The sequence below is a fragment of the Ruditapes philippinarum genome, unplaced genomic scaffold (genome assembly GCF_026571515.1).
Source record: "Ruditapes philippinarum isolate M1 unplaced genomic scaffold, ASM2657151v2 ctg3024_1_1_1_1, whole genome shotgun sequence".
NCBI lineage: Eukaryota > Metazoa > Mollusca > Bivalvia > Venerida > Veneridae > Ruditapes > Ruditapes philippinarum.
The window spans coordinates 51,242-69,953 of NW_026862479.1; the positions used below are offsets into that span (position 1 = coordinate 51,242).

General features: G+C 31.3%; 2 protein-coding genes across 3 annotated transcripts in view; both read left to right on the forward strand.

The window, feature by feature from the left end:
• Positions 1-18,712, forward strand: part of LOC132719252 (uncharacterized) — a 65,618-nt gene that overhangs the window by 35,986 nt on the left and 10,920 nt on the right. The window contains exon 1 of one of the 2 annotated variants that reach the window (XM_060703017.1): positions 18,243-18,488. The exons of the other annotated variant lie outside the window; for it this stretch is intronic. Within the exon in view, the coding sequence (XP_060559000.1) occupies positions 18,306-18,488 (183 nt within the window). The 5' untranslated portion in view covers positions 18,243-18,305. Of the gene's footprint in view, positions 1-18,242; positions 18,489-18,712 lie in introns of those variants that run through there. 2 annotated transcript variants of the gene reach the window in all.
• LOC132719251 (uncharacterized) lies at positions 5,365-17,305 on the forward strand. Its single transcript, XM_060703015.1, has 3 exons — positions 5,365-5,503; positions 16,163-16,737; positions 17,300-17,305. The coding sequence occupies exons 2-3, from the start codon at positions 16,171-16,173 to the stop codon at positions 17,303-17,305; spliced, it is 573 nt and encodes a 190-aa protein (XP_060558998.1). The 5' UTR covers positions 5,365-5,503; positions 16,163-16,170.

Consider the following 18,712-nt stretch of genomic DNA (forward strand, 5'->3'; position numbering starts at 1 on the left):
TGATATCTATTCTTAATTTATATTTATGAAATTAAATGTTTAATAATAAAATGTTGATATATTGGTTGTTTTGAAATAATTATAACTTTAATTTATAAGGTTACATTTCATCGGCATCCCTGGTAAATTATCAACATTTTGTGCATCAAAATTAACTCTTTAAGGGCTTTTTTGTGACCGTATGGGCGGATGGACCCTCATTCTGCATATAAGAAAGATAGATAGATACATACATACATACATACATAGATACATAGATACATAGAAAGATATATAAAACTTTAATCTGTAATTTGAACATGATGTGTTTTGTTTTTATTTTTTGTTATGAATGGTTTAAAGCAATTCAGCAAAAAAGTATATTGATTTCCCAATTAATCAATTAACAATAACTTTTTTATGTAGCTTTTATAGATTTAACTCGCACGAACATGATGTTAGTGAATATCCACATACCTGCCTCAAATTCAGGTAACAGTCTTCTATCAGTATTGCAAGAAACCCCGTTTTTTTAATTTGACATGGAAAAAAATGCATGTAATATTACTATATCATAATATAAGTCCCTTTGTTACTATTTGTATATTTGTTACAATTATAATAATAATAACAACGCAGTTTTGATATTTTTATCATCTTATGTTACTGACTACAGTAGTGACACAAACAGAACACATACAGTCATATCACATAACATTTACAAGTCTTGTAAGTCTTGTTTGTATTCAATGGAATTACTATTCTTACCAGGTAGGCATCAGTGAAAGCATTTTTTTTTCAAATTAAATATCTGGCCCCTCTTTTTACTTATGGACAGTGCATAAGATAAGTATGCAAAAGCAGTTTACAAAACATTCGCAAAAGATCTACTATATAACATAATCTGAATATAACATGACGTTTGCGTATGAATAATTTGGTAAGTTTTATGTAATTATTGCACTTTATGCGCGGAGCTTCTCAATTGCTGCATTGCAGCAACATTTGTACTGGTATGTTTAATTGGTCAGCAGATTATACTATACGTTAAACTGGTCAGCAGTTTTTCGTACAGTTCGTTAAATCGTCTGACCATAAACAAGACAAATAAATAAGAAGAAAATATGCCAAAAACCACAAAAGCGATTTGTGTTATATTTTAGTTTCTCAGCAGTGGTTTAATTGGTTTGCGAGAGGTGATTTTTTTATATTTTCTAACATTACAATAAATAAGAAATTTCTGACAAAATAACATATTTCTGGTCGACAGTTCTCACTGTAAATGTATCTAGTCAACAAATTTTACTATATGTTTAACCCTTTACCTCATATAGACGTGTTTTCACGCCTTTTCAACCCACCCCATTTTTAGGCCTCAGATAGTGAAAACAATGCCCTGTTTAATCCCCACACACTGGTATTCATTTGTGAAATGTTATTAAAAACGTGATCACATTTTTGGCGCCGCCTTCTTATCTAAAGGATACATCGGGGAGTGCCCTCTTCTGCATGGGGATTTGAAGGTAGATTGCCGCCCCAGTCAAATCTAAGAAAATTGTAGACTTGTGAGAGGCTCAAAATGGCATCAGGTCGGTCTTAAAGTAACGCGTGGCTGCGTGAAAAGCCTTAATTTACTCTATCCCATTCCTTTGAGACGTTGCAGCTAACACAACACAATATATTGATATGTCCCTTCGTTGCCATGTTAACACGGAAATTTAGATTGAGTTGCTTGAGATGTCATTACAATAAAATAAATAAAAACAATATTTATTTATTTATTTATATAGTCAATGCTATTATATTAGATATTGTGTCACAACATAACAGTCCTTTTGACATACGTTTTAGGAATGAGTTCAGGGAAATGTTTAAAGCGTGGTAAGAAAAGAAAAGTGTTTCCTAGATGAGTTTTCTAACTAGAAACACGAATTTTACAAAATTTTCTTAATTTAGAAGCTGACATGTTTTGCTACCATTATGGGTTTATAACAGTATCTTGTTGAATTTTAACGAAAAAGGCCACACCAGAAGTGCACGCCTACGCTAGTGTTTGCTGTTTTAGTGTGTTAGGGTGTGTGCAATTATAAATGATTTATAGTAAATTATATGTTATACCTGTATCACCGGTTTAAGATTTTTTTAATTATTTAAGTTCAATATTTTCATCAAAAATCTCTTTTCGATTGAAAGGTTCAGAAGTATACCAATATATTGCCACAGTTAGTACTACATCATGTAAACATCTCTGTAGATAAACCTTGTTATATTTTGGGAATATGACCGTTGCTATAAATGTCAATTATAAGTATTATAAGTATTTGGGGTACAATACATTTAAATGTGTGTGTGATAATACTTAATTGTGAATATTGTTTTCAAAGTCTCGGATAACAATAGTAGTAAACTGTCAACTATATCATCCTCTTCTCAAATGCTGAGCATTTTTTATCCTATAAAAAAAGAATGATACCTGTAAAGTACTTCAAAAAAATTTGCTTAAAATTTGGCTGGTTGAAATAGAGAACCGCTTACGACCTAAATATAGGACAACTTGGAATTAAATTTCATCTCCTCCTCATCCGCTTGACAATGTATATTTTAGGTTTTTTTTAACTTTACGGGATTATGGGAGGATAAAATGTTTATTTTATATATATTTATTTCAAACTAGTACTTCATTTTACCCTATAACATTAACCTTAAAAACGCAACAGAACATTGACAACCACTAATTTGTATATAATATTTATGGTACATACTTGTTTATAGACATAGGTTATGCCGTGGGAATGTAGTTAAAGTACTGAGATATTAAAGGTGGCAAATTCTGCATTATTTTATATACAATCAATAATTCAATATATATAAATCACTTTTGTCATGTATTATTTCCAAATTTGAAATTAATTTTCAGCTCCTATAATTAATTAGATTTGTGAATATTATCTTTTATCATGGAGGTGACTTTTAAGTTCTGTGTTAACAAGGTGCTCATAAGAATTAGTTTTATTTCAAGATGTAAAAATGTGTCTGTATCAAATTTACTTTAGTGAAGCATACAACACCTTTTATCACATAGGCAATCAAATATATTAAATAAATTGGAATATATTCGTTTTATAGCTAGACATAACATGATCAACAGGGCTACCGCTGTCAGAAATTACGGAAATACTCGTATTTTACAAACGTTTACGATCGTTAATTTGACTTTATTTAAAAATTCAACAGTGATTTAAAAACACTTCTGCGACAAGGAAATTAGCCAGCCTGGTTTTTATAGCGGAGTGATTTACAAACTTCAAAAGATTTTGGGTCATAATAATTCTTCTGCTGTTTTTTTTCTCTTAAAAATTAAACGTCTTATTTAAAAGAGGTTATGTCCCTTCTATTTTAAGACATACTGCATGCTTAGTGTTCAACCCTTTTACAGTTGGACACTACGCTTTTCTCTTTTGATTACATCTGACGAACCAAGTGGGATACTCTACATAATGGACAGTTCTTAAGGCCCTTTGTGACTGAATTGCCTTAATGTTCGTCTTCTGTCTTGCTTCGTCGGGCCCTTGTAGGTGATTTTCTTGTTGCTCTGTATTCCTTTAAGACATTAAGTACTTTTGTTATGGCCATTTAGTTTTCTTTTATATGTTTCTAGACATGATCATTTTGGTGTTTTACTTATTTCACCTTTTGTAACTATGACAACTGTAAGAATTTCAGTCGGCATGGATTCATTTTATTTACACGGTATCGTTTATAGGAACATAGTGGGGCTAAGTATGAGGTTTGGTGCACCATTAACCGGTTTTAAAACCCCAGTAGTACTTATGCCGCTGACCGTTCCAGGGCGGCGCCCCTTTGTGTTCCTGAGATGTATGTCTTGTTGTTTCATACTGTTTGGTGACACTTTTGTTTATGTCCCTTGTTGTTTTCTCGTCTTCGGTAAGTACCTTCCCTTTAACCCCTAATTGTGCTTCTTTATTTCGCCCCCCTCCTTCCAACTCCTTATGTAACATTTTAGTGATAAGCATTTACGTGCTCTCCCTTGCGCCATTTCCTGTTTTTGATTTGGGTCCTCCTAGATTCCTTTTAGTTCTTGTTACTGAATCGTGTGGGAGTTGCGTTCATTGAACGCCGTCTTTCCTTTTTGGTCTTGTTTATCATATTTGTACACATTGTTCAAAATATGAACTTATTGGCAATTCGCTACGTTTTATTACCATGAATAAAATATAAAAGAAAGGTAATGAACGAAAGGCCGCGATTAATGAACGCAACCCCCACAAGACCCAGCAACACAGAACCCCAGGCAAGGAGCCAAAGGACACCAAATATAAATAGGGCAGGGTACAAGGCAAAGCAAGGATTGGGTAAATCCAAGTCAAATTGTACTTTTTTCTGTTGAGTATTTAGGATGATGTTAATAAGTAATCAATTAATAATCTATTTTCTATATAACCAGCATACTAATTAGTTCAACAGGTTCAGATTTAATATCTGGAAATCCCTCGGAAGCACAGAAAATACACTTTTTTAATATATACTGAAAATTTTCTCACCCTTTCTCACTTTTGTAAGAATGAGAAAAAAATCTATATGTTTTATATCTACTTTATGTTTACGAGGGTTGTCTAATTTAACATGTGTTGGCCATTGATAATAAACCGTTAAACGCTGTAATCTACAATCAATAAGTAATTTATTTTGCATATAAACAACATGTTTATTTATTATCTACCAGCAGGTTCAAATTATATATCTAAAAATGGGTAATCACTTTGAAGCGCTCAACATTTGAGATAGATACCGAAAATGTCCACATTCACGTCCTCTTTTCTTTTCATCAGACTGGCATAAAATTATCTTTTAATATATTTTTTTATAAATTTTATGTTAGCTATGTTTAAAGGTGCTCCACTGAGGTTTAAAAGCCTTAAAACATAATATTTGAATTTCTAACATGAATGATCTGGGGCACCATACAGAAATGTATGCAAAGATAGTTAAAAAATATACCTTAATATAAATGAAAAACGTAATATTATGCTTTTCATAGCTCGATTGAAATGAAAAGCGTTTAAACGCTTTTCGGTTTTGGGTCATATTTTACAATATCTTTTATATATTTCATATACATTGTATGTTAGCTATCATTCAGTTCGCCATATTACATAAATCTTTATTTTTCATGGCGTCGCTGCACTGATATTAAGTTCTTTTCAATCCATGCCGGCGATATTTTAGTATCGTATTTATATTCAAACAAATAAACGCCATAAAGGGTTGTCCTATTCACTAAATGCGCAACGATTGGTCGATTTTTTTATACAATAAAGTCACGAGGAGGTAGTTTTACATCCAATTGCGAACGTTTCGAAATACAAAAATACAATAACGAGGTATAAATTACATGTTAACTTGAAGGATGTAAACCTTCTCAAAAGCCATTACATTGGAGACACGTCAAGATGGCTGCAGAGAGCCCAGGATAAACATTAAACACTAGGGAGAAGAACTTACGGTATGTTTATTTTAATCAGAAATATACGCATTTTGTGATGAAGTTAATATAAAGATTATAAAAAATGAAAGGCTTACCTGAAAGTTAACATTTGAATGCTTGAGGAACAGAAAAGAGACGATAATAAGAATAAGGTATGTATATCTACATTTCTTTACAACTTATGTAGTATCATTTCTGAATTAACCTACGTAAGTAGTCTTGACATGAACATTTAACAACTTTTTAGGGATATACTCATACATATCTTGGTTTGCCTAAGGCATGCAAAAAAGTTTTGTTTGAATGTTTTTGTCTGCAAACAATTGCATATGACATTAAACCGGTGAATATCATATCATATTCAAATGGTTGATAGTCAATAATTGTAAAGTATAAAATAACAATAGTTATAGTATAACACGATTTCATAGAATAGTATTGACTATTTATTGATATAAGTCAGTGGATGTTTTATGAATAGAAGAAATATCTTTATAGCCATATCGACCCATACATTAAAATATTTACCGGGAAGGTAAAGGCTACTTCAGCACAAATAGAGGGAAAAACTCAACATTACAGCGATACTTTCACTGCTCATTCAAAGGGTATTCAAAAAATTATTTCTAAACCACTGTTGTCAAGGTAGATTGTATATCTTTATAATTGACGAGTTTATATAGTTGCAGTGTAAGTTCTTCGGAGAAAAGCCCTTATGGGACAAGGGTTAAGGTGTTGTTGCCCTTTAGATGTTAAGATTATTGTGAAAGTTTACCTAATGAAATTTTAAAATATGTTGGAAAGAAGTTTTGCACCCCAAAAGAGAACTCAGCCGAGGTTACACAGTATTTCAATTTTGCACGGGAAAATATTTGAAAAATTTGACTGCTTTATCATATTTGCAAATTGATCTTTGGTTGTCTTTTAATATGTATTTTACTGTCAAACCCCAAACTGTAGATTTGCCTACTTTTTACTACATTTTCATTTTCCTCTAAAAAAATCCGTTGTAGTATTAAATTGCAGGAGTATCCGTAAATATTTACACCGTGTTGTTATTGACCAATTAAAGCCACACGCCTAAATATGAGCCAATGTATTTTATTAAAATCAAACTTGGGATAAATGATCTAATAGTTTCGGAAAAAGATAAAGATTCAATATTCAAGTAATAATTTATCTTATGTGCGATTAATGACTGATTTTCTGTATGTATAACACTATTTCTACTGCGTTACTAACAAAGTAAGGGCTATTTCTGCATATTTTGACCTCTTTTCGGTAATTTACGTGGGTTGCAAGTGCCATTGATAATGTGTACATTGCTTCCTATATGTCACTTCTCAAAATTATACTTTTAGATACATTCTTCTCCAAATAGATCCCTTGTAGTATTAAATTGCTGGAGGATTGTAAAGATTTACACTGTTTACACGGGCGTGTATTATCAATGAAGGTCCATTTAAGTAGTACATTTCTACTAGTATTTGATCAGGAATAACAGAGCCACCCCGAAGCACATGTAAGCCTGCTCTGCGTTTAGGACTAACAGTGAAAGATTATTTTGTGTTCATGGGAACGACCAAGGACATTCTTTATTATTTTTAAACTTTTTAATCTATAATCCTTGTTTTCAGTGTTTTGGTTTTCAACACCCTCATTACTCTGTCTTACTACTTTGTTTACATGTTTATTTTTAATTCTTACAAAATCCCGTTGATTACACTTATTATCAGATTAAAGATTCTGAAAAATGTCGCTTTTCGTCGTTGGAGGTCTCCACAAAATGAATTACAAAAAGACATATACTGTAATGTAAATCTAGCATTAAGGTTCATGAAATCAAGAGATAGTTGTCTTCACTGTACATTTTGGTTTTAATGATTGTTATACTTCTAAATCATACCGTCTGATAATGTCTCAACGAGCCTGTAGTCCATCAGAATAAGTAGCACAATCATGAACCTTTATCATTGTTCACTTCAGTACATTGCTTTGATATATCTGAACAAAAAATAATAAGTAATTCAGAGCTTCTATTTGTGTCTATTTCTCCCGGCTGGTAGTAATCACATGCATCAACGTTTGGCTTAACATTTGATGTCAGCCTTAGCCTAGTTTGTTTCTGCTTATGTGTGAGCAAAGAAGAGACATAACGCACATGAATATAAGGTTTTCGCGTAATATATGTAATACCTGCATCTTTTGCATATATATGGTTAACTTTTATTAATCAATGGTGTTGATGGTGTGACATATCCAAGTGACTAGATTCCATCATTTATACCCGGTCAACGCCTGCTATATGCCAAAACTAATACAGAATAAATAACACATGATGACAAAAGGACGAAAGAAGACATAAAAAAGGGAGGCTACGGGGCACGCCATCCGTCATGTTATTGTTAGGTTGCCTGAATATATGAAACTCGAAACCAGTTTGTAGGCTACTGTGGGTTAAACAGTATTTATAGGAAGAAGCATTAGCTCTTTTGTTCAGGACGATTTCTACATATGTTTCAATTCAAAATTGAATAACTGTTTAGCATATTCTTAGCATTTTTGAAATGGTAATACTTCCAAACTTTAAATGAACCTTAAAACATTCTTTCAATATTGTCTCTCGAACCGAGACAAATTTCTACTACGTTCGTTATATTTGAAATAAGCTTGATAAAGAAAGAAACGGCAAAGAATACGTTGTGTTTACGCAAATAAAGCTTAGTTAATAAAGACGAAGTGTGTACTCTGTGTTTGGAGAAAGCTTAATAAGAAAGGTAATTGCTATGACCGTTTTTCTTTGAAAACATACACAAAAGATTAAGGAAAATGTTGCAAAGTTTTGATGACGAAGATTTAAAGAACATTTTAAGAAGAAAGCAAATGTAACGAATGGGTTATATATTTACAGATTTGAATACATGTTTGGACAATATATATTTACATTTCGGTCGGTTTTTCTTCAAAGAGATAATAAATAAGCATTAATATCTAAATAATTGGTGCTTTTTTCGTTTGAACAAAGTACATGGACCAATGACATGTCTGTTTGTTTAAAATCGCGAGAAATGTTTTGCGAATAAGAACATTTAAAGGATAATATTATTTTTTGTACGTAAATCGATCAATTAGACAATAAACTTGATCAGTCCGCTGAAATACAAAACCTTAGATCGCTCAGAGGAAGTATGATATATGCTTACCTTTCCTTTAATGAATCCGAGTTTTGCAAAAACTCTAATTTGTACACGTATAATCACTACAAATGGCACGTGATTGAAAATTTTAAACTCTTGTTTTGTACACTTATCTATGTACGTTTGCTTTGTAACTTTTACATTTCGAATACAGTGTAGCACTACAGAATTATGTCGGTAATCGTTAAACGTTTATAACTTAACCAAACGAGTTATTTGTGATTTTTTTAAGATACGCTCACTATATTAAAGTATATGAAATGTATGTATTTATTACAGCATATTTCTGGCGCTTTTTGATGTCTTTGTTGTTGTAATAAACTACGTGTCTTGACAAGTAAAATGTAATATAAAGATTCAAAACCAGCAACCTCTTCTGTTATTCAAAAATACCAAATCATGCATGAAGTGCGTGAAACCGCCAATACACATAAAAATATACTATTTGTAAGATAAAATGTTATTAACATATTTCAACAACTTACATTGTGCGAAAATATGGCTGTTAAATGAAGCCACTAAGCTGAAGAACGAAGAAAATTGTATAAAAAAGAACGTGCTATGATTGTGTTAAATATTAACAAAAATAATACACATATTAAGACAAAAAAAAACATTTATTGGTCTGTATGCATGATTTTAAAACTTTACACTGAAACCGCCCATTAAAGTATTTATACAAGTACTTAGACGCAAAACATACCATTACTTTGTAATCTTTCGTGGAAATTTCCTCAAATAAGTATTTATTGCGACGGACGCGCCCTCAGGCGCGTTCAGAGCTAAGTCATCATACATGGGATTTCGTCTGCTACAATCGCGCAAAGTGTCCTCAACCGATTAAAAACCCAAGAAATAGTACATGAATTTTATCCTTTTAAACTCCCATACTTTGTCGGGATATCTTAAAATAGTCCATTTTTAGCCTTTTCAATTTCAAATTAAGTTATCCAAGTTAAAATATGAACGTAAATGATTGTTAAAAACGTTGTAGTCCCGTAGTATTATTGCGCAATATGCAAATTACTGCCGAAACGATTTACCGCTGTCGAAAAAGTAGGACAGCAAATTATACTATAATAAAGGTGTAAGCTCTGAGTTCCAAGAAATTATTAGTAGGAAATAAATATTTCTACATTATACAAATCAAAAGTTTTTCGTGACTCAAGAATAACTCGCGCATTAATAAAAGAAGAACTATTTTCGTGACTCATACCGACGGTTTAGCTGAATATTCAGCAGTTATTAATAAATTAGATACAGTACAATGATATGGTTAGTATAAATATCTATTTTTGAAAATGCATCAAGGGAGTTTTTCAACACTTTACCACAATGTAGTCTTTATAATATCAGTTCTACTTCCGATTCTTGTGTTTTGTTTACATATTTTTCTAGGTCACGATATTAGTTAACCTTTGCTATTCTAAAATGATTTTGCTTCACCTGTGCTGATTTTCGGACAGGCGATTAGTACATGTATTAAACCAGCGGATACTTACTTTGTTTACATGCAATACTTTTAGAAATTCTATACAACTGTAAGAAGCAAACAAGCTGAAAATGGAATTTAGAGTGAAAATGAAAAGGACAACTAAACACCGTAGTGCTTAAGTGACATTTAAATTAAAATAAAAACGATTTGCTCTGGCCCTTGTAAATAAAAAAAATCTAAAGACATACACTATTAATTGCTGATGATTTTAAACAAAAATATTGTTAATGAGACATATCCAAGAGAAATAAAAATACAAATGACTTATATTTTATTGTCTATATGCCCACTATGTTTTAACACGAAGCTTTTCTAAACAACATTCTCACATGTATAATGTATTACGCTTGAAGTTTATTTGCATGGTTTTACTTTAGAAATATTTCGTTGACAGTTTTTTTTTTCTATTTACATATGATTTCTTGGAATAAATCGATCAGGACACTGATTGAAGTTTGACCAGAGTTTTTAGGCATAAATTTCATTCTGTATTTAAATGCTTGAAAGTAGAAAATCTGAATTATATCATATTGGGACACAAAATATATTGCTCTACAAATCTCAAACTTGTATGAAACAAATTTTCTCTGTTATATATTTTGTGATTTTTTTTTCCAAAAAAAAACCAACACCTAAATGTGTCTCCGGTTGCATGTCAGTCGCATTCAGTGCTGCAGCACTTTGATTTTTTGCAAAAGCATTATTCTTCGGTTAATAAAACATTTATCTAGATCAAGAAACACAAAACCCTAGATCAAGCAGAGGATGTTTGATATATTTACCTTTACTTTAATAAATTTGGGCTTTGGAATTATAAAAGGTTATACATGGGTTTACAATACAATTGACACTTTACTATAAATGAATTAAATATTCTTATCCAGTGAACGTACGTACTGCAACTTTGTAATACTTCAAGGAATAAAAGCTATTTTTATGATCATATAATTTTTTGCTACGTTAATAGATCAAGAAGAAGGTAAACTATATATTGCGAGAGTAATACAAAACCCTAGATCACGCAGCGGAAGTTTGACACATGTATCATTACTTGAATAAATTTGGACTTTGGGTATAAAGTAGGTTATACGTGTGTATATAGTGTAATTGGCACTTGATTATATTCAAATTGAATAGTCTAATCCAGTGAACATACGTTTTGCACATTTTCTTTTTACTATTTTTGCGTTTTCTGCGGTCAGTTTTAGCACCACAGAAATAAGACCCGCAGACTATTTCTTCATATTTTTTTAACCTGGTACAATATGTGTAATGTTTCGTCTAAAGTAATAACGACTAACGGATTATAACGGTTAGAGGGTTTTTTTAGCGCAAGAAAACTATTGCTGTCGGCTACGTATGTAATCTGTGTTTGTACGGATTTACTAATTGTAAATTATGCTAACTTCAGAATAAAGATATTTAAACAGCATATATAGTGTTTGACGGTACGCTAAAGGTTTGTTTACCGCTAAATCGTTCAAACCGTTTTAACACTTATACTGCTGAATACTGTATTCCTAGAAAATATTTCGCGCGTTATAAGTTAGCGCTTTTCGCGGTAGGCATGAATCCGCAAATCTTTATAGCCGCGAATAAGTCACTTATAACAAATCCGCGAATATTTCTACCTTCAACCAAATATAACATAAACGTGCAGAATATTTATTATAATCTACTTGCGCAAAAAACTATATAAACACAGGTGCTATAGAAATGTGTAAAGAATTATTTATGTATATTTTTGACACTAGTTTGCACTCTGGAAAAGAAAATATCAATTATTAGTAATTATCATGCTTATTGACGTTATTCGCTAGTCACGGCGTTGACAAACGCATTTACAGTTTGCGTACATTGAATGACTTGGATTTTATTTGCTTGGAGTAGGTGTAAGCCTTTGTTAAAAGTACACTAATGCTACTTTTGATAACAGCTGTAATGTTGTTATAATTAATGATGTTATAATATGATGTACAGTCCGATACTGTGTAAAATTACGTATCGACATTTTGAAGATAAAGTCAGTTATGATTCAAATAAGAATAAAATCTAACGGGTCTGATTAAATCTTACTTAAGCACATAGTGAAAAAGGTAAGGAAATATGAAAGTGTTCACGGAACAACCGTCCGTGTTCGACTAGTCAATAGATGAAAAGGTATCGAGTAAAGGTGTCTTGTCAAAAAAAAAAAGAATTAAAAGTACCAAACAGGCAAGGTCATGCATCCATAACGTAGCCTTCAAATACTGTAATTTAGGTCGTACCAAAAACTGTGATTTAGGTCGTAGCGAATTAATATTTACGGAATTCGCGGTTACTACAAATCTGCAAAAGTTTGTATCCGCGAAAATGCAGACGTTGTGAAAAACGCGAAATATTGTATCCGCGAACATTTCTAGGAATACAGTAATCGTCGAATACTTTAATTGTCATCTGATTTACAGTTAACTTCTATCAATTTTATTAAATTAAAGATACTACCGGGTATATTTTTCACGGGCCATTTCACGCTCATCAAAAGATTTATACCTTTCTATTGTGCACATTATATTTGTTTGCAAGCAAACAATATAATTGTTTGTAATTACTATACAGTTTTGCGGTGACGACGATAAACAAATGCGAATGTGTATATGCAAATAAAATAGGGTAATGTGACTCAGACTTTGATAAGACGAGTCGCAGAATTCAAATCACGTTTTTTTCCAAAGAATGTGCCGCAGAAATAAAGTCCGCAGATATAAAAACATGCCAAAATTTGGAAAAACCGCAGAATTAGGAGCCCGCAGAAAAAAATACATATACGGTATAACATAAATGAAATTCAATGCTTATTTCATCTGGAAAAAATCAGAGTTTCTAAATAAATTAAATATAAAATACAAGGAACATATTGAAAGAAGTTGTTATCTCAAAAATATAAATAATTTTAATCTAATCGTCTTTACAATAATGACAATTATTTGAAAATATTGAAAGTGAAAGATGTGTTGCACGTTTTAAAGATTTTATATTTATGTATCAAACTGTGAATTATTTAACATGTCTTGTCGTAAAACAACACATTGTAGCACGCTCACAAAGACAGATGCATGTTAACTTAAATAAATTAAAGTTATGGCACAAGTTATAGATAGAACCAATTGATATTATATTACCTTAAGTCTTTTATGAAAAGAATATGATCAGTTTTTTTAACATAATAGTGTTAGAAAAGTTTCTGAAATTATTAAATTATTAAATATTTTCCATCGATTGCTAAAAACATTATTTGTTCGCTTAAGTACCACTGATTATTATACTAGTACACATGATAGATACAAACAAGTTTTTGCTAGAAATCTTTGCCGTTCAGAAGAGTATTCAAAAAAAATCTGTGTAATGAAAAATGAGCTAGTATCTCTTATCCACATATTGTTAAGCCCGCAGGAGTTTAAATACTGGCTGCAAGCTTTGTACATGAAGATATAAATTACATTTAAGATATAGATTACACGACAAAATGTCGAGTAATGTACCCGGTAGGCGCTCCTTTTTTATTTTATGGTATAAAATTTTCCATTCGTTCAGGATGGCTTTGCATATTTAGCATGCGGTGTCAGGTAAATGATGTGTGTAAAAAATGAACTAATTAAAGTTCATTTATTTAGGCGTATAAAGTACTTTTTAAATAAGGAAACTAGCATCCTTTTTTATAATGCATACCTTATTCGTATTTTGATTATTGTTGTAATATATAGGGGAAAGAAAACAAAAATTATATGCCGAATATACAAAATATAAACCTTAATTTGCAAAATTAGTCTAGACTACGATTAGAAAATTTATACACACATTTTAAAAAAATTGCCTTTCACGAAAAGATGTATTTTTCACACAAGTGTCCAAATATATAAAGCACTGAACCATATGTCCCCTCAATAAATCTGAGACTTACTTACCATATATTATAATCAAAAGTATAATTTAAGATCGAGATCTCACGAATATTTAATTTCGTCTTCCAAACCACGTACTAATTATTTTAATGACGTATTCAGATTTAATGCAATGGTTATTTGAAATTCTATACCACTGACTATAAGAAGGAAAACAAATAATTGTCAATATTTAAAAGCTGTTTCAAGAAATGCTTATTTAATCAACTTACGGACGGTCCGTGTGTATTATATATACATGTTCATACATTTATTTATATTATGATTATGTTTTCTAATAAGATGTGGCTGTCTTAGTTTTAAGTATTTGACTGAGTCTATGTTAATTTTGTTGTAAGTTCTTTTACATGTTAACTATTGATATAGTTAAAACTTAATAAATCATCTTCTTTAAATTGACAAAGGTTACAGTTTAGATATTGTGCATGAAACATTGTGTAGTTAAGCTCTAGGAAGATTGTTCAAATTGTAGCCCCGGGAGTCATTATTTTTCACTTTGTATATAATTAGTAAAATAATTTAAAAAATTATTGTCTGAATGTTCAAGGCTAAGAGCTTTGATATTTGGAATATGATATCATCTATAGGTACTCTACCAAAGTTGTTCAAATTTTGCCTCTAGTGAAATGTCCCCGCCCCGGGGTCATAATTTTTTCTTATATGTAAATACATGTTATACAACTTAAAAAATCATTCTCTAAATTGATAAAGGCTAGAGGTTTGATATTTTGCATAGAGAAACTCTCGCATGATTGTTCAAATCATAGCCCTGGGGTCAAAATTGGCCACGCCCGGGGGTCATTGATTTTCACTCGCTTTTTATGTACATGTAAAAAAAATAAAATCTTTTTGCCTGAAGGTACTATGCTTAGAGCTTTGATAATTTATATATAATATCATCTATAGGTCTTCTACCAAAGTTGTTTTAATTATGCCCCTAATGTTAAAATTGCCCTGCCCAGAAGCGATATTTTTCCTTATATGTATATAGTTTAAGCTTGAAAAAACTTCTTCTCTGAATTGACAAAGGTAAGATATTTGGCATGAGAACCTGAACCAAGATGTTCAAATTTTAGTCCTGGGGTCAAAAATGGCCCCTCCCCGGGGGTCATTGATTTTCACAATATATATATATATATAAATAAAACAAAAAACACAGTCCATGAGTTAACTTATATAATTATTTGCCAACCGGTTTCTCTTATGATCATAAGAGAAACCGGTTGGCAAATAATTAAGTTAACACATGGACTGTGTTTTTTGATTTATTTATATGTGACTTTTTTCCGGCACTTGTTTTCATTTTTTTGTATATATATATATACAAACAAATCTTACTGTCTGAAGGTACAAGGCTTAGAGCTTTGATGTTTGCTTTATCATATCATACATAGGTCCTCTACCAAAGTTGTTAATATTTTGCCCCTGGTGTCAAAATTGACCCTGCTTGGGGCATTGATTTTCATTATATACACTGAAAAACAGAAACTTAAACCAATGTTTTCTGAATTGGAGAAAGCTACAGCTAAGATATTTGACATGAAATGTTTGGTGGACCTGTAGCATGATTGTTTGAATGAAACCCTTGGGCCAAAATTTTGCCTTGCCCAAGGGGATGGTGACCTATTTTCTTGTCATTTGATGAACAGCCATGAAATTTGAACAACGTGCATAATTTTAAATGAAAAATTGAACTTTGATATCAGGTGAGCTAGATTTTGATGATATGACCTACTTTTTTGTCCTGTAATGTGCAGCTATTAAATTTGAACCATGTGCAAAGATTAAGATGTAAAGTGAACTTTTATTTCAGCTGGCCTAGATTTTGACAAAGTGTCTTACTGTGTTGTCCTTTGATGTACAGTCATGGAAGTTTGATTAGTATTGAAACATTTTTCACAGTTTCATAGCAGTTTAAAATTGTAACAGGAGGCTTTTCAATGAAAACGGCCATTTTTCACAATATGCTCATGAAGGAAAGGGTTAATGTTGTTTTTCCTTGGATTGTTACACATTGTGGCTAAAAATATTTCTTCTTTTCTAGAAATCAAGATGACGCATGAAATACATTTAAAGAACAACAAATACCGGCAGTGGGTTAAGGCTGGCCTAGGCTTGGGTTATCTTCAAGAGGGACTTGCGCCATTTTGTGATGACATAGGAAGACAGCAGCACAAAGATATTATAAACAAAATACAACAAACAAAGACTCCTAAACCAAACGTACCATGTGGCGTCTGTCAGATAACAACTCTCCAGCCAGATCATGTCCGAGTCTCAAAAGGGATATGTCCCCTCAAACAAGATAAATGTAACTGTTGCTTTCCAAGTAATAAGATACCCTGTCCAAACAACGTATGTGGTGCCATCTATGACAGCATTATACAGAATCATGCATCAATACCACCGGCACCTTTTTGGAAAAACAGTGATGTCCAACAGCGGACATCAGACCCATGGAGCTTGTGCAAATGTTTTATAAATGCTCCTGGGTACAAGGACAAGACATCAGCAGTTGACACTGACTGTACAGGGTTGCTTCATGTTATCATAAACAACAGATATTTTCATAGTCATATTGGATGCAAAGTTACGGGACCAAACACTCTTTTTTCAAAGGTAAATACAATAAAATTGTGTTTACTATAAGTATGTTTACTCTCAATTTTGTAGAGTATTACTGTAAGATTTAACCTGTTAATTGAGTATGAAAGTCAAAGAGATTATTGTCACTTTAGTGCAGTTATTGGTTAACTCTTATTGAATTTTTATAGGAGTTTACCAATTACCGCACTAAGGTGAAATCATATCCATATAACTATGAGGTTAATGCAGGTTTTTGCCAGAGAAACAATTTGAAACAAATGAATAATGGTTCAAAATTGTTATGCATAAAATCTTATTCTCAAACATATTTCAGCAATACAATCTTTTGGCTAGCTGCCATTTTTGTGGGTGGGAAACAATAACTATGTTTATTTTAAGCCTCACTGTAAAATGTACAGAGGTAGGTTATTTGTGCTTTATAAGTAAATGCAACACGTATTACTTCAGTAAAATAATTATAAAATGTATCAAAAGCCATTTCTATTCCATTCTCTTTTTATATAATCTGCGGTTTAAACACAATAATAATAACGATTATTATGTTAAGTATTTTAAAGAAACTCCTTTATTACAGTTTTAATTCTCAACTTAAGAATTGTATTTAGTCCCATTGCTGAACACTGTATTTATGTGAATATTGTATTATTTTTTTATGAAAAAATTTAGGTTTGGTTTTTGGGAATTTTGAAATGAAATTTTTCCCCTCAAAAACAGTAAAGGAGTTAGAGGGAGAAGGGGGAAAAGGGAATTATACATTGGGCGATATGAAAAACTGTTCTAAAAAAAGATGGTAAAAAACTTGGTAAATCGGGGGAAAAAATGTACAAAAAAAAGCTTTTTGGGAAAAATTTTTAAGATGTAAAATTTTACATTTTAAATTTTTATTTATTTTAAATTTTTAAAAACCCTTTAAAAGGGGTTTTAAAATTAAACATAACTTGAAATAAGCAAAATTTTTTCTAAAATTTAAGAAATTAAATGGAAAAAAAATGCTTTAAAGGGTTTTTCCTTTTATTTTAAACAAAATTTTAAATTTAAAAAACTGGGCCCTTTAAATTTTAAATTATTTTTTAAAGAAATCAAATTTTAAAATTTAAAATGTAAATATAAAGGGAATTTCAGATCTAAGCTTGTTAGTAACAGGTAAGAAAAACAAATGTGAAGAAAATAGAGAATTCTGGCAATCAAATGACAATACCACACATCCTGCCTTAAAAGCAGATTTTTGAAGCTCTCAGAAAAATTATGAAAATTAAAATAAAAAACCAATTGTGGTAATTTTAATATAAAGTTTGACCTTATATATAGTTTGTTGTATAGAAGAGTGAGTACACGTATTATAAATCATATTATATGATACTTTTTTATATGTTATACATTTAATCAGAAAAGCTACTGCTGATTTTATTCTTTCACAGTAAAGATGCAATTCATTTTTTTTGTTTTATTTCTGCATTATACATGTAGCTACATTTTTATCACTAAACGAAAATGGAACATTTTTTTATAAGCTAAAGCAAAAAGACTTCGTTATTACTACTGAATGCTCTGAAGAAATTTTAAAACAAATCAAAGATGAAATGACAAAAATGCGGGAATTTACCGAAAATGCTGCAACTAAAGAGGAATATGAGGAGCTCAAAAATAAATTAATTGAACTTGAAAGACAGTTGACAAAAGAAAAAGAGGAACAACTTGAGGCTAGGAAAGAACAGAAAAGAAAGTTTACTGAACTTGAGGCAGTTATAACAGAGCAAAAACAGGTAAAAAATGTATTTCTTTTGTTTGTTTCAAGTTGATATACCAGTACATGTATTCCAATACAACCACGTCCGATCGTCTGTGCGTCCCCACTTCATTTGTGTCCGGACTGTAACTTTGTCATACATTGAGGGATTTTAAAATAACTTGGCACAAATGTCTACCACATCAAGACAATGTGTCGTGTTCAAAAAGGTGTCATCTTTTTCCCCCGGGGGGGGAAAAT

Bases quoted from the DNA above. Each gene is read 5' to 3' on its own strand.
- LOC132719251 (XM_060703015.1), top strand. From the start codon at position 16,171: ATGACGCATGAAATACATTTAAAGAACAACAAATACCGGCAGTGGGTT.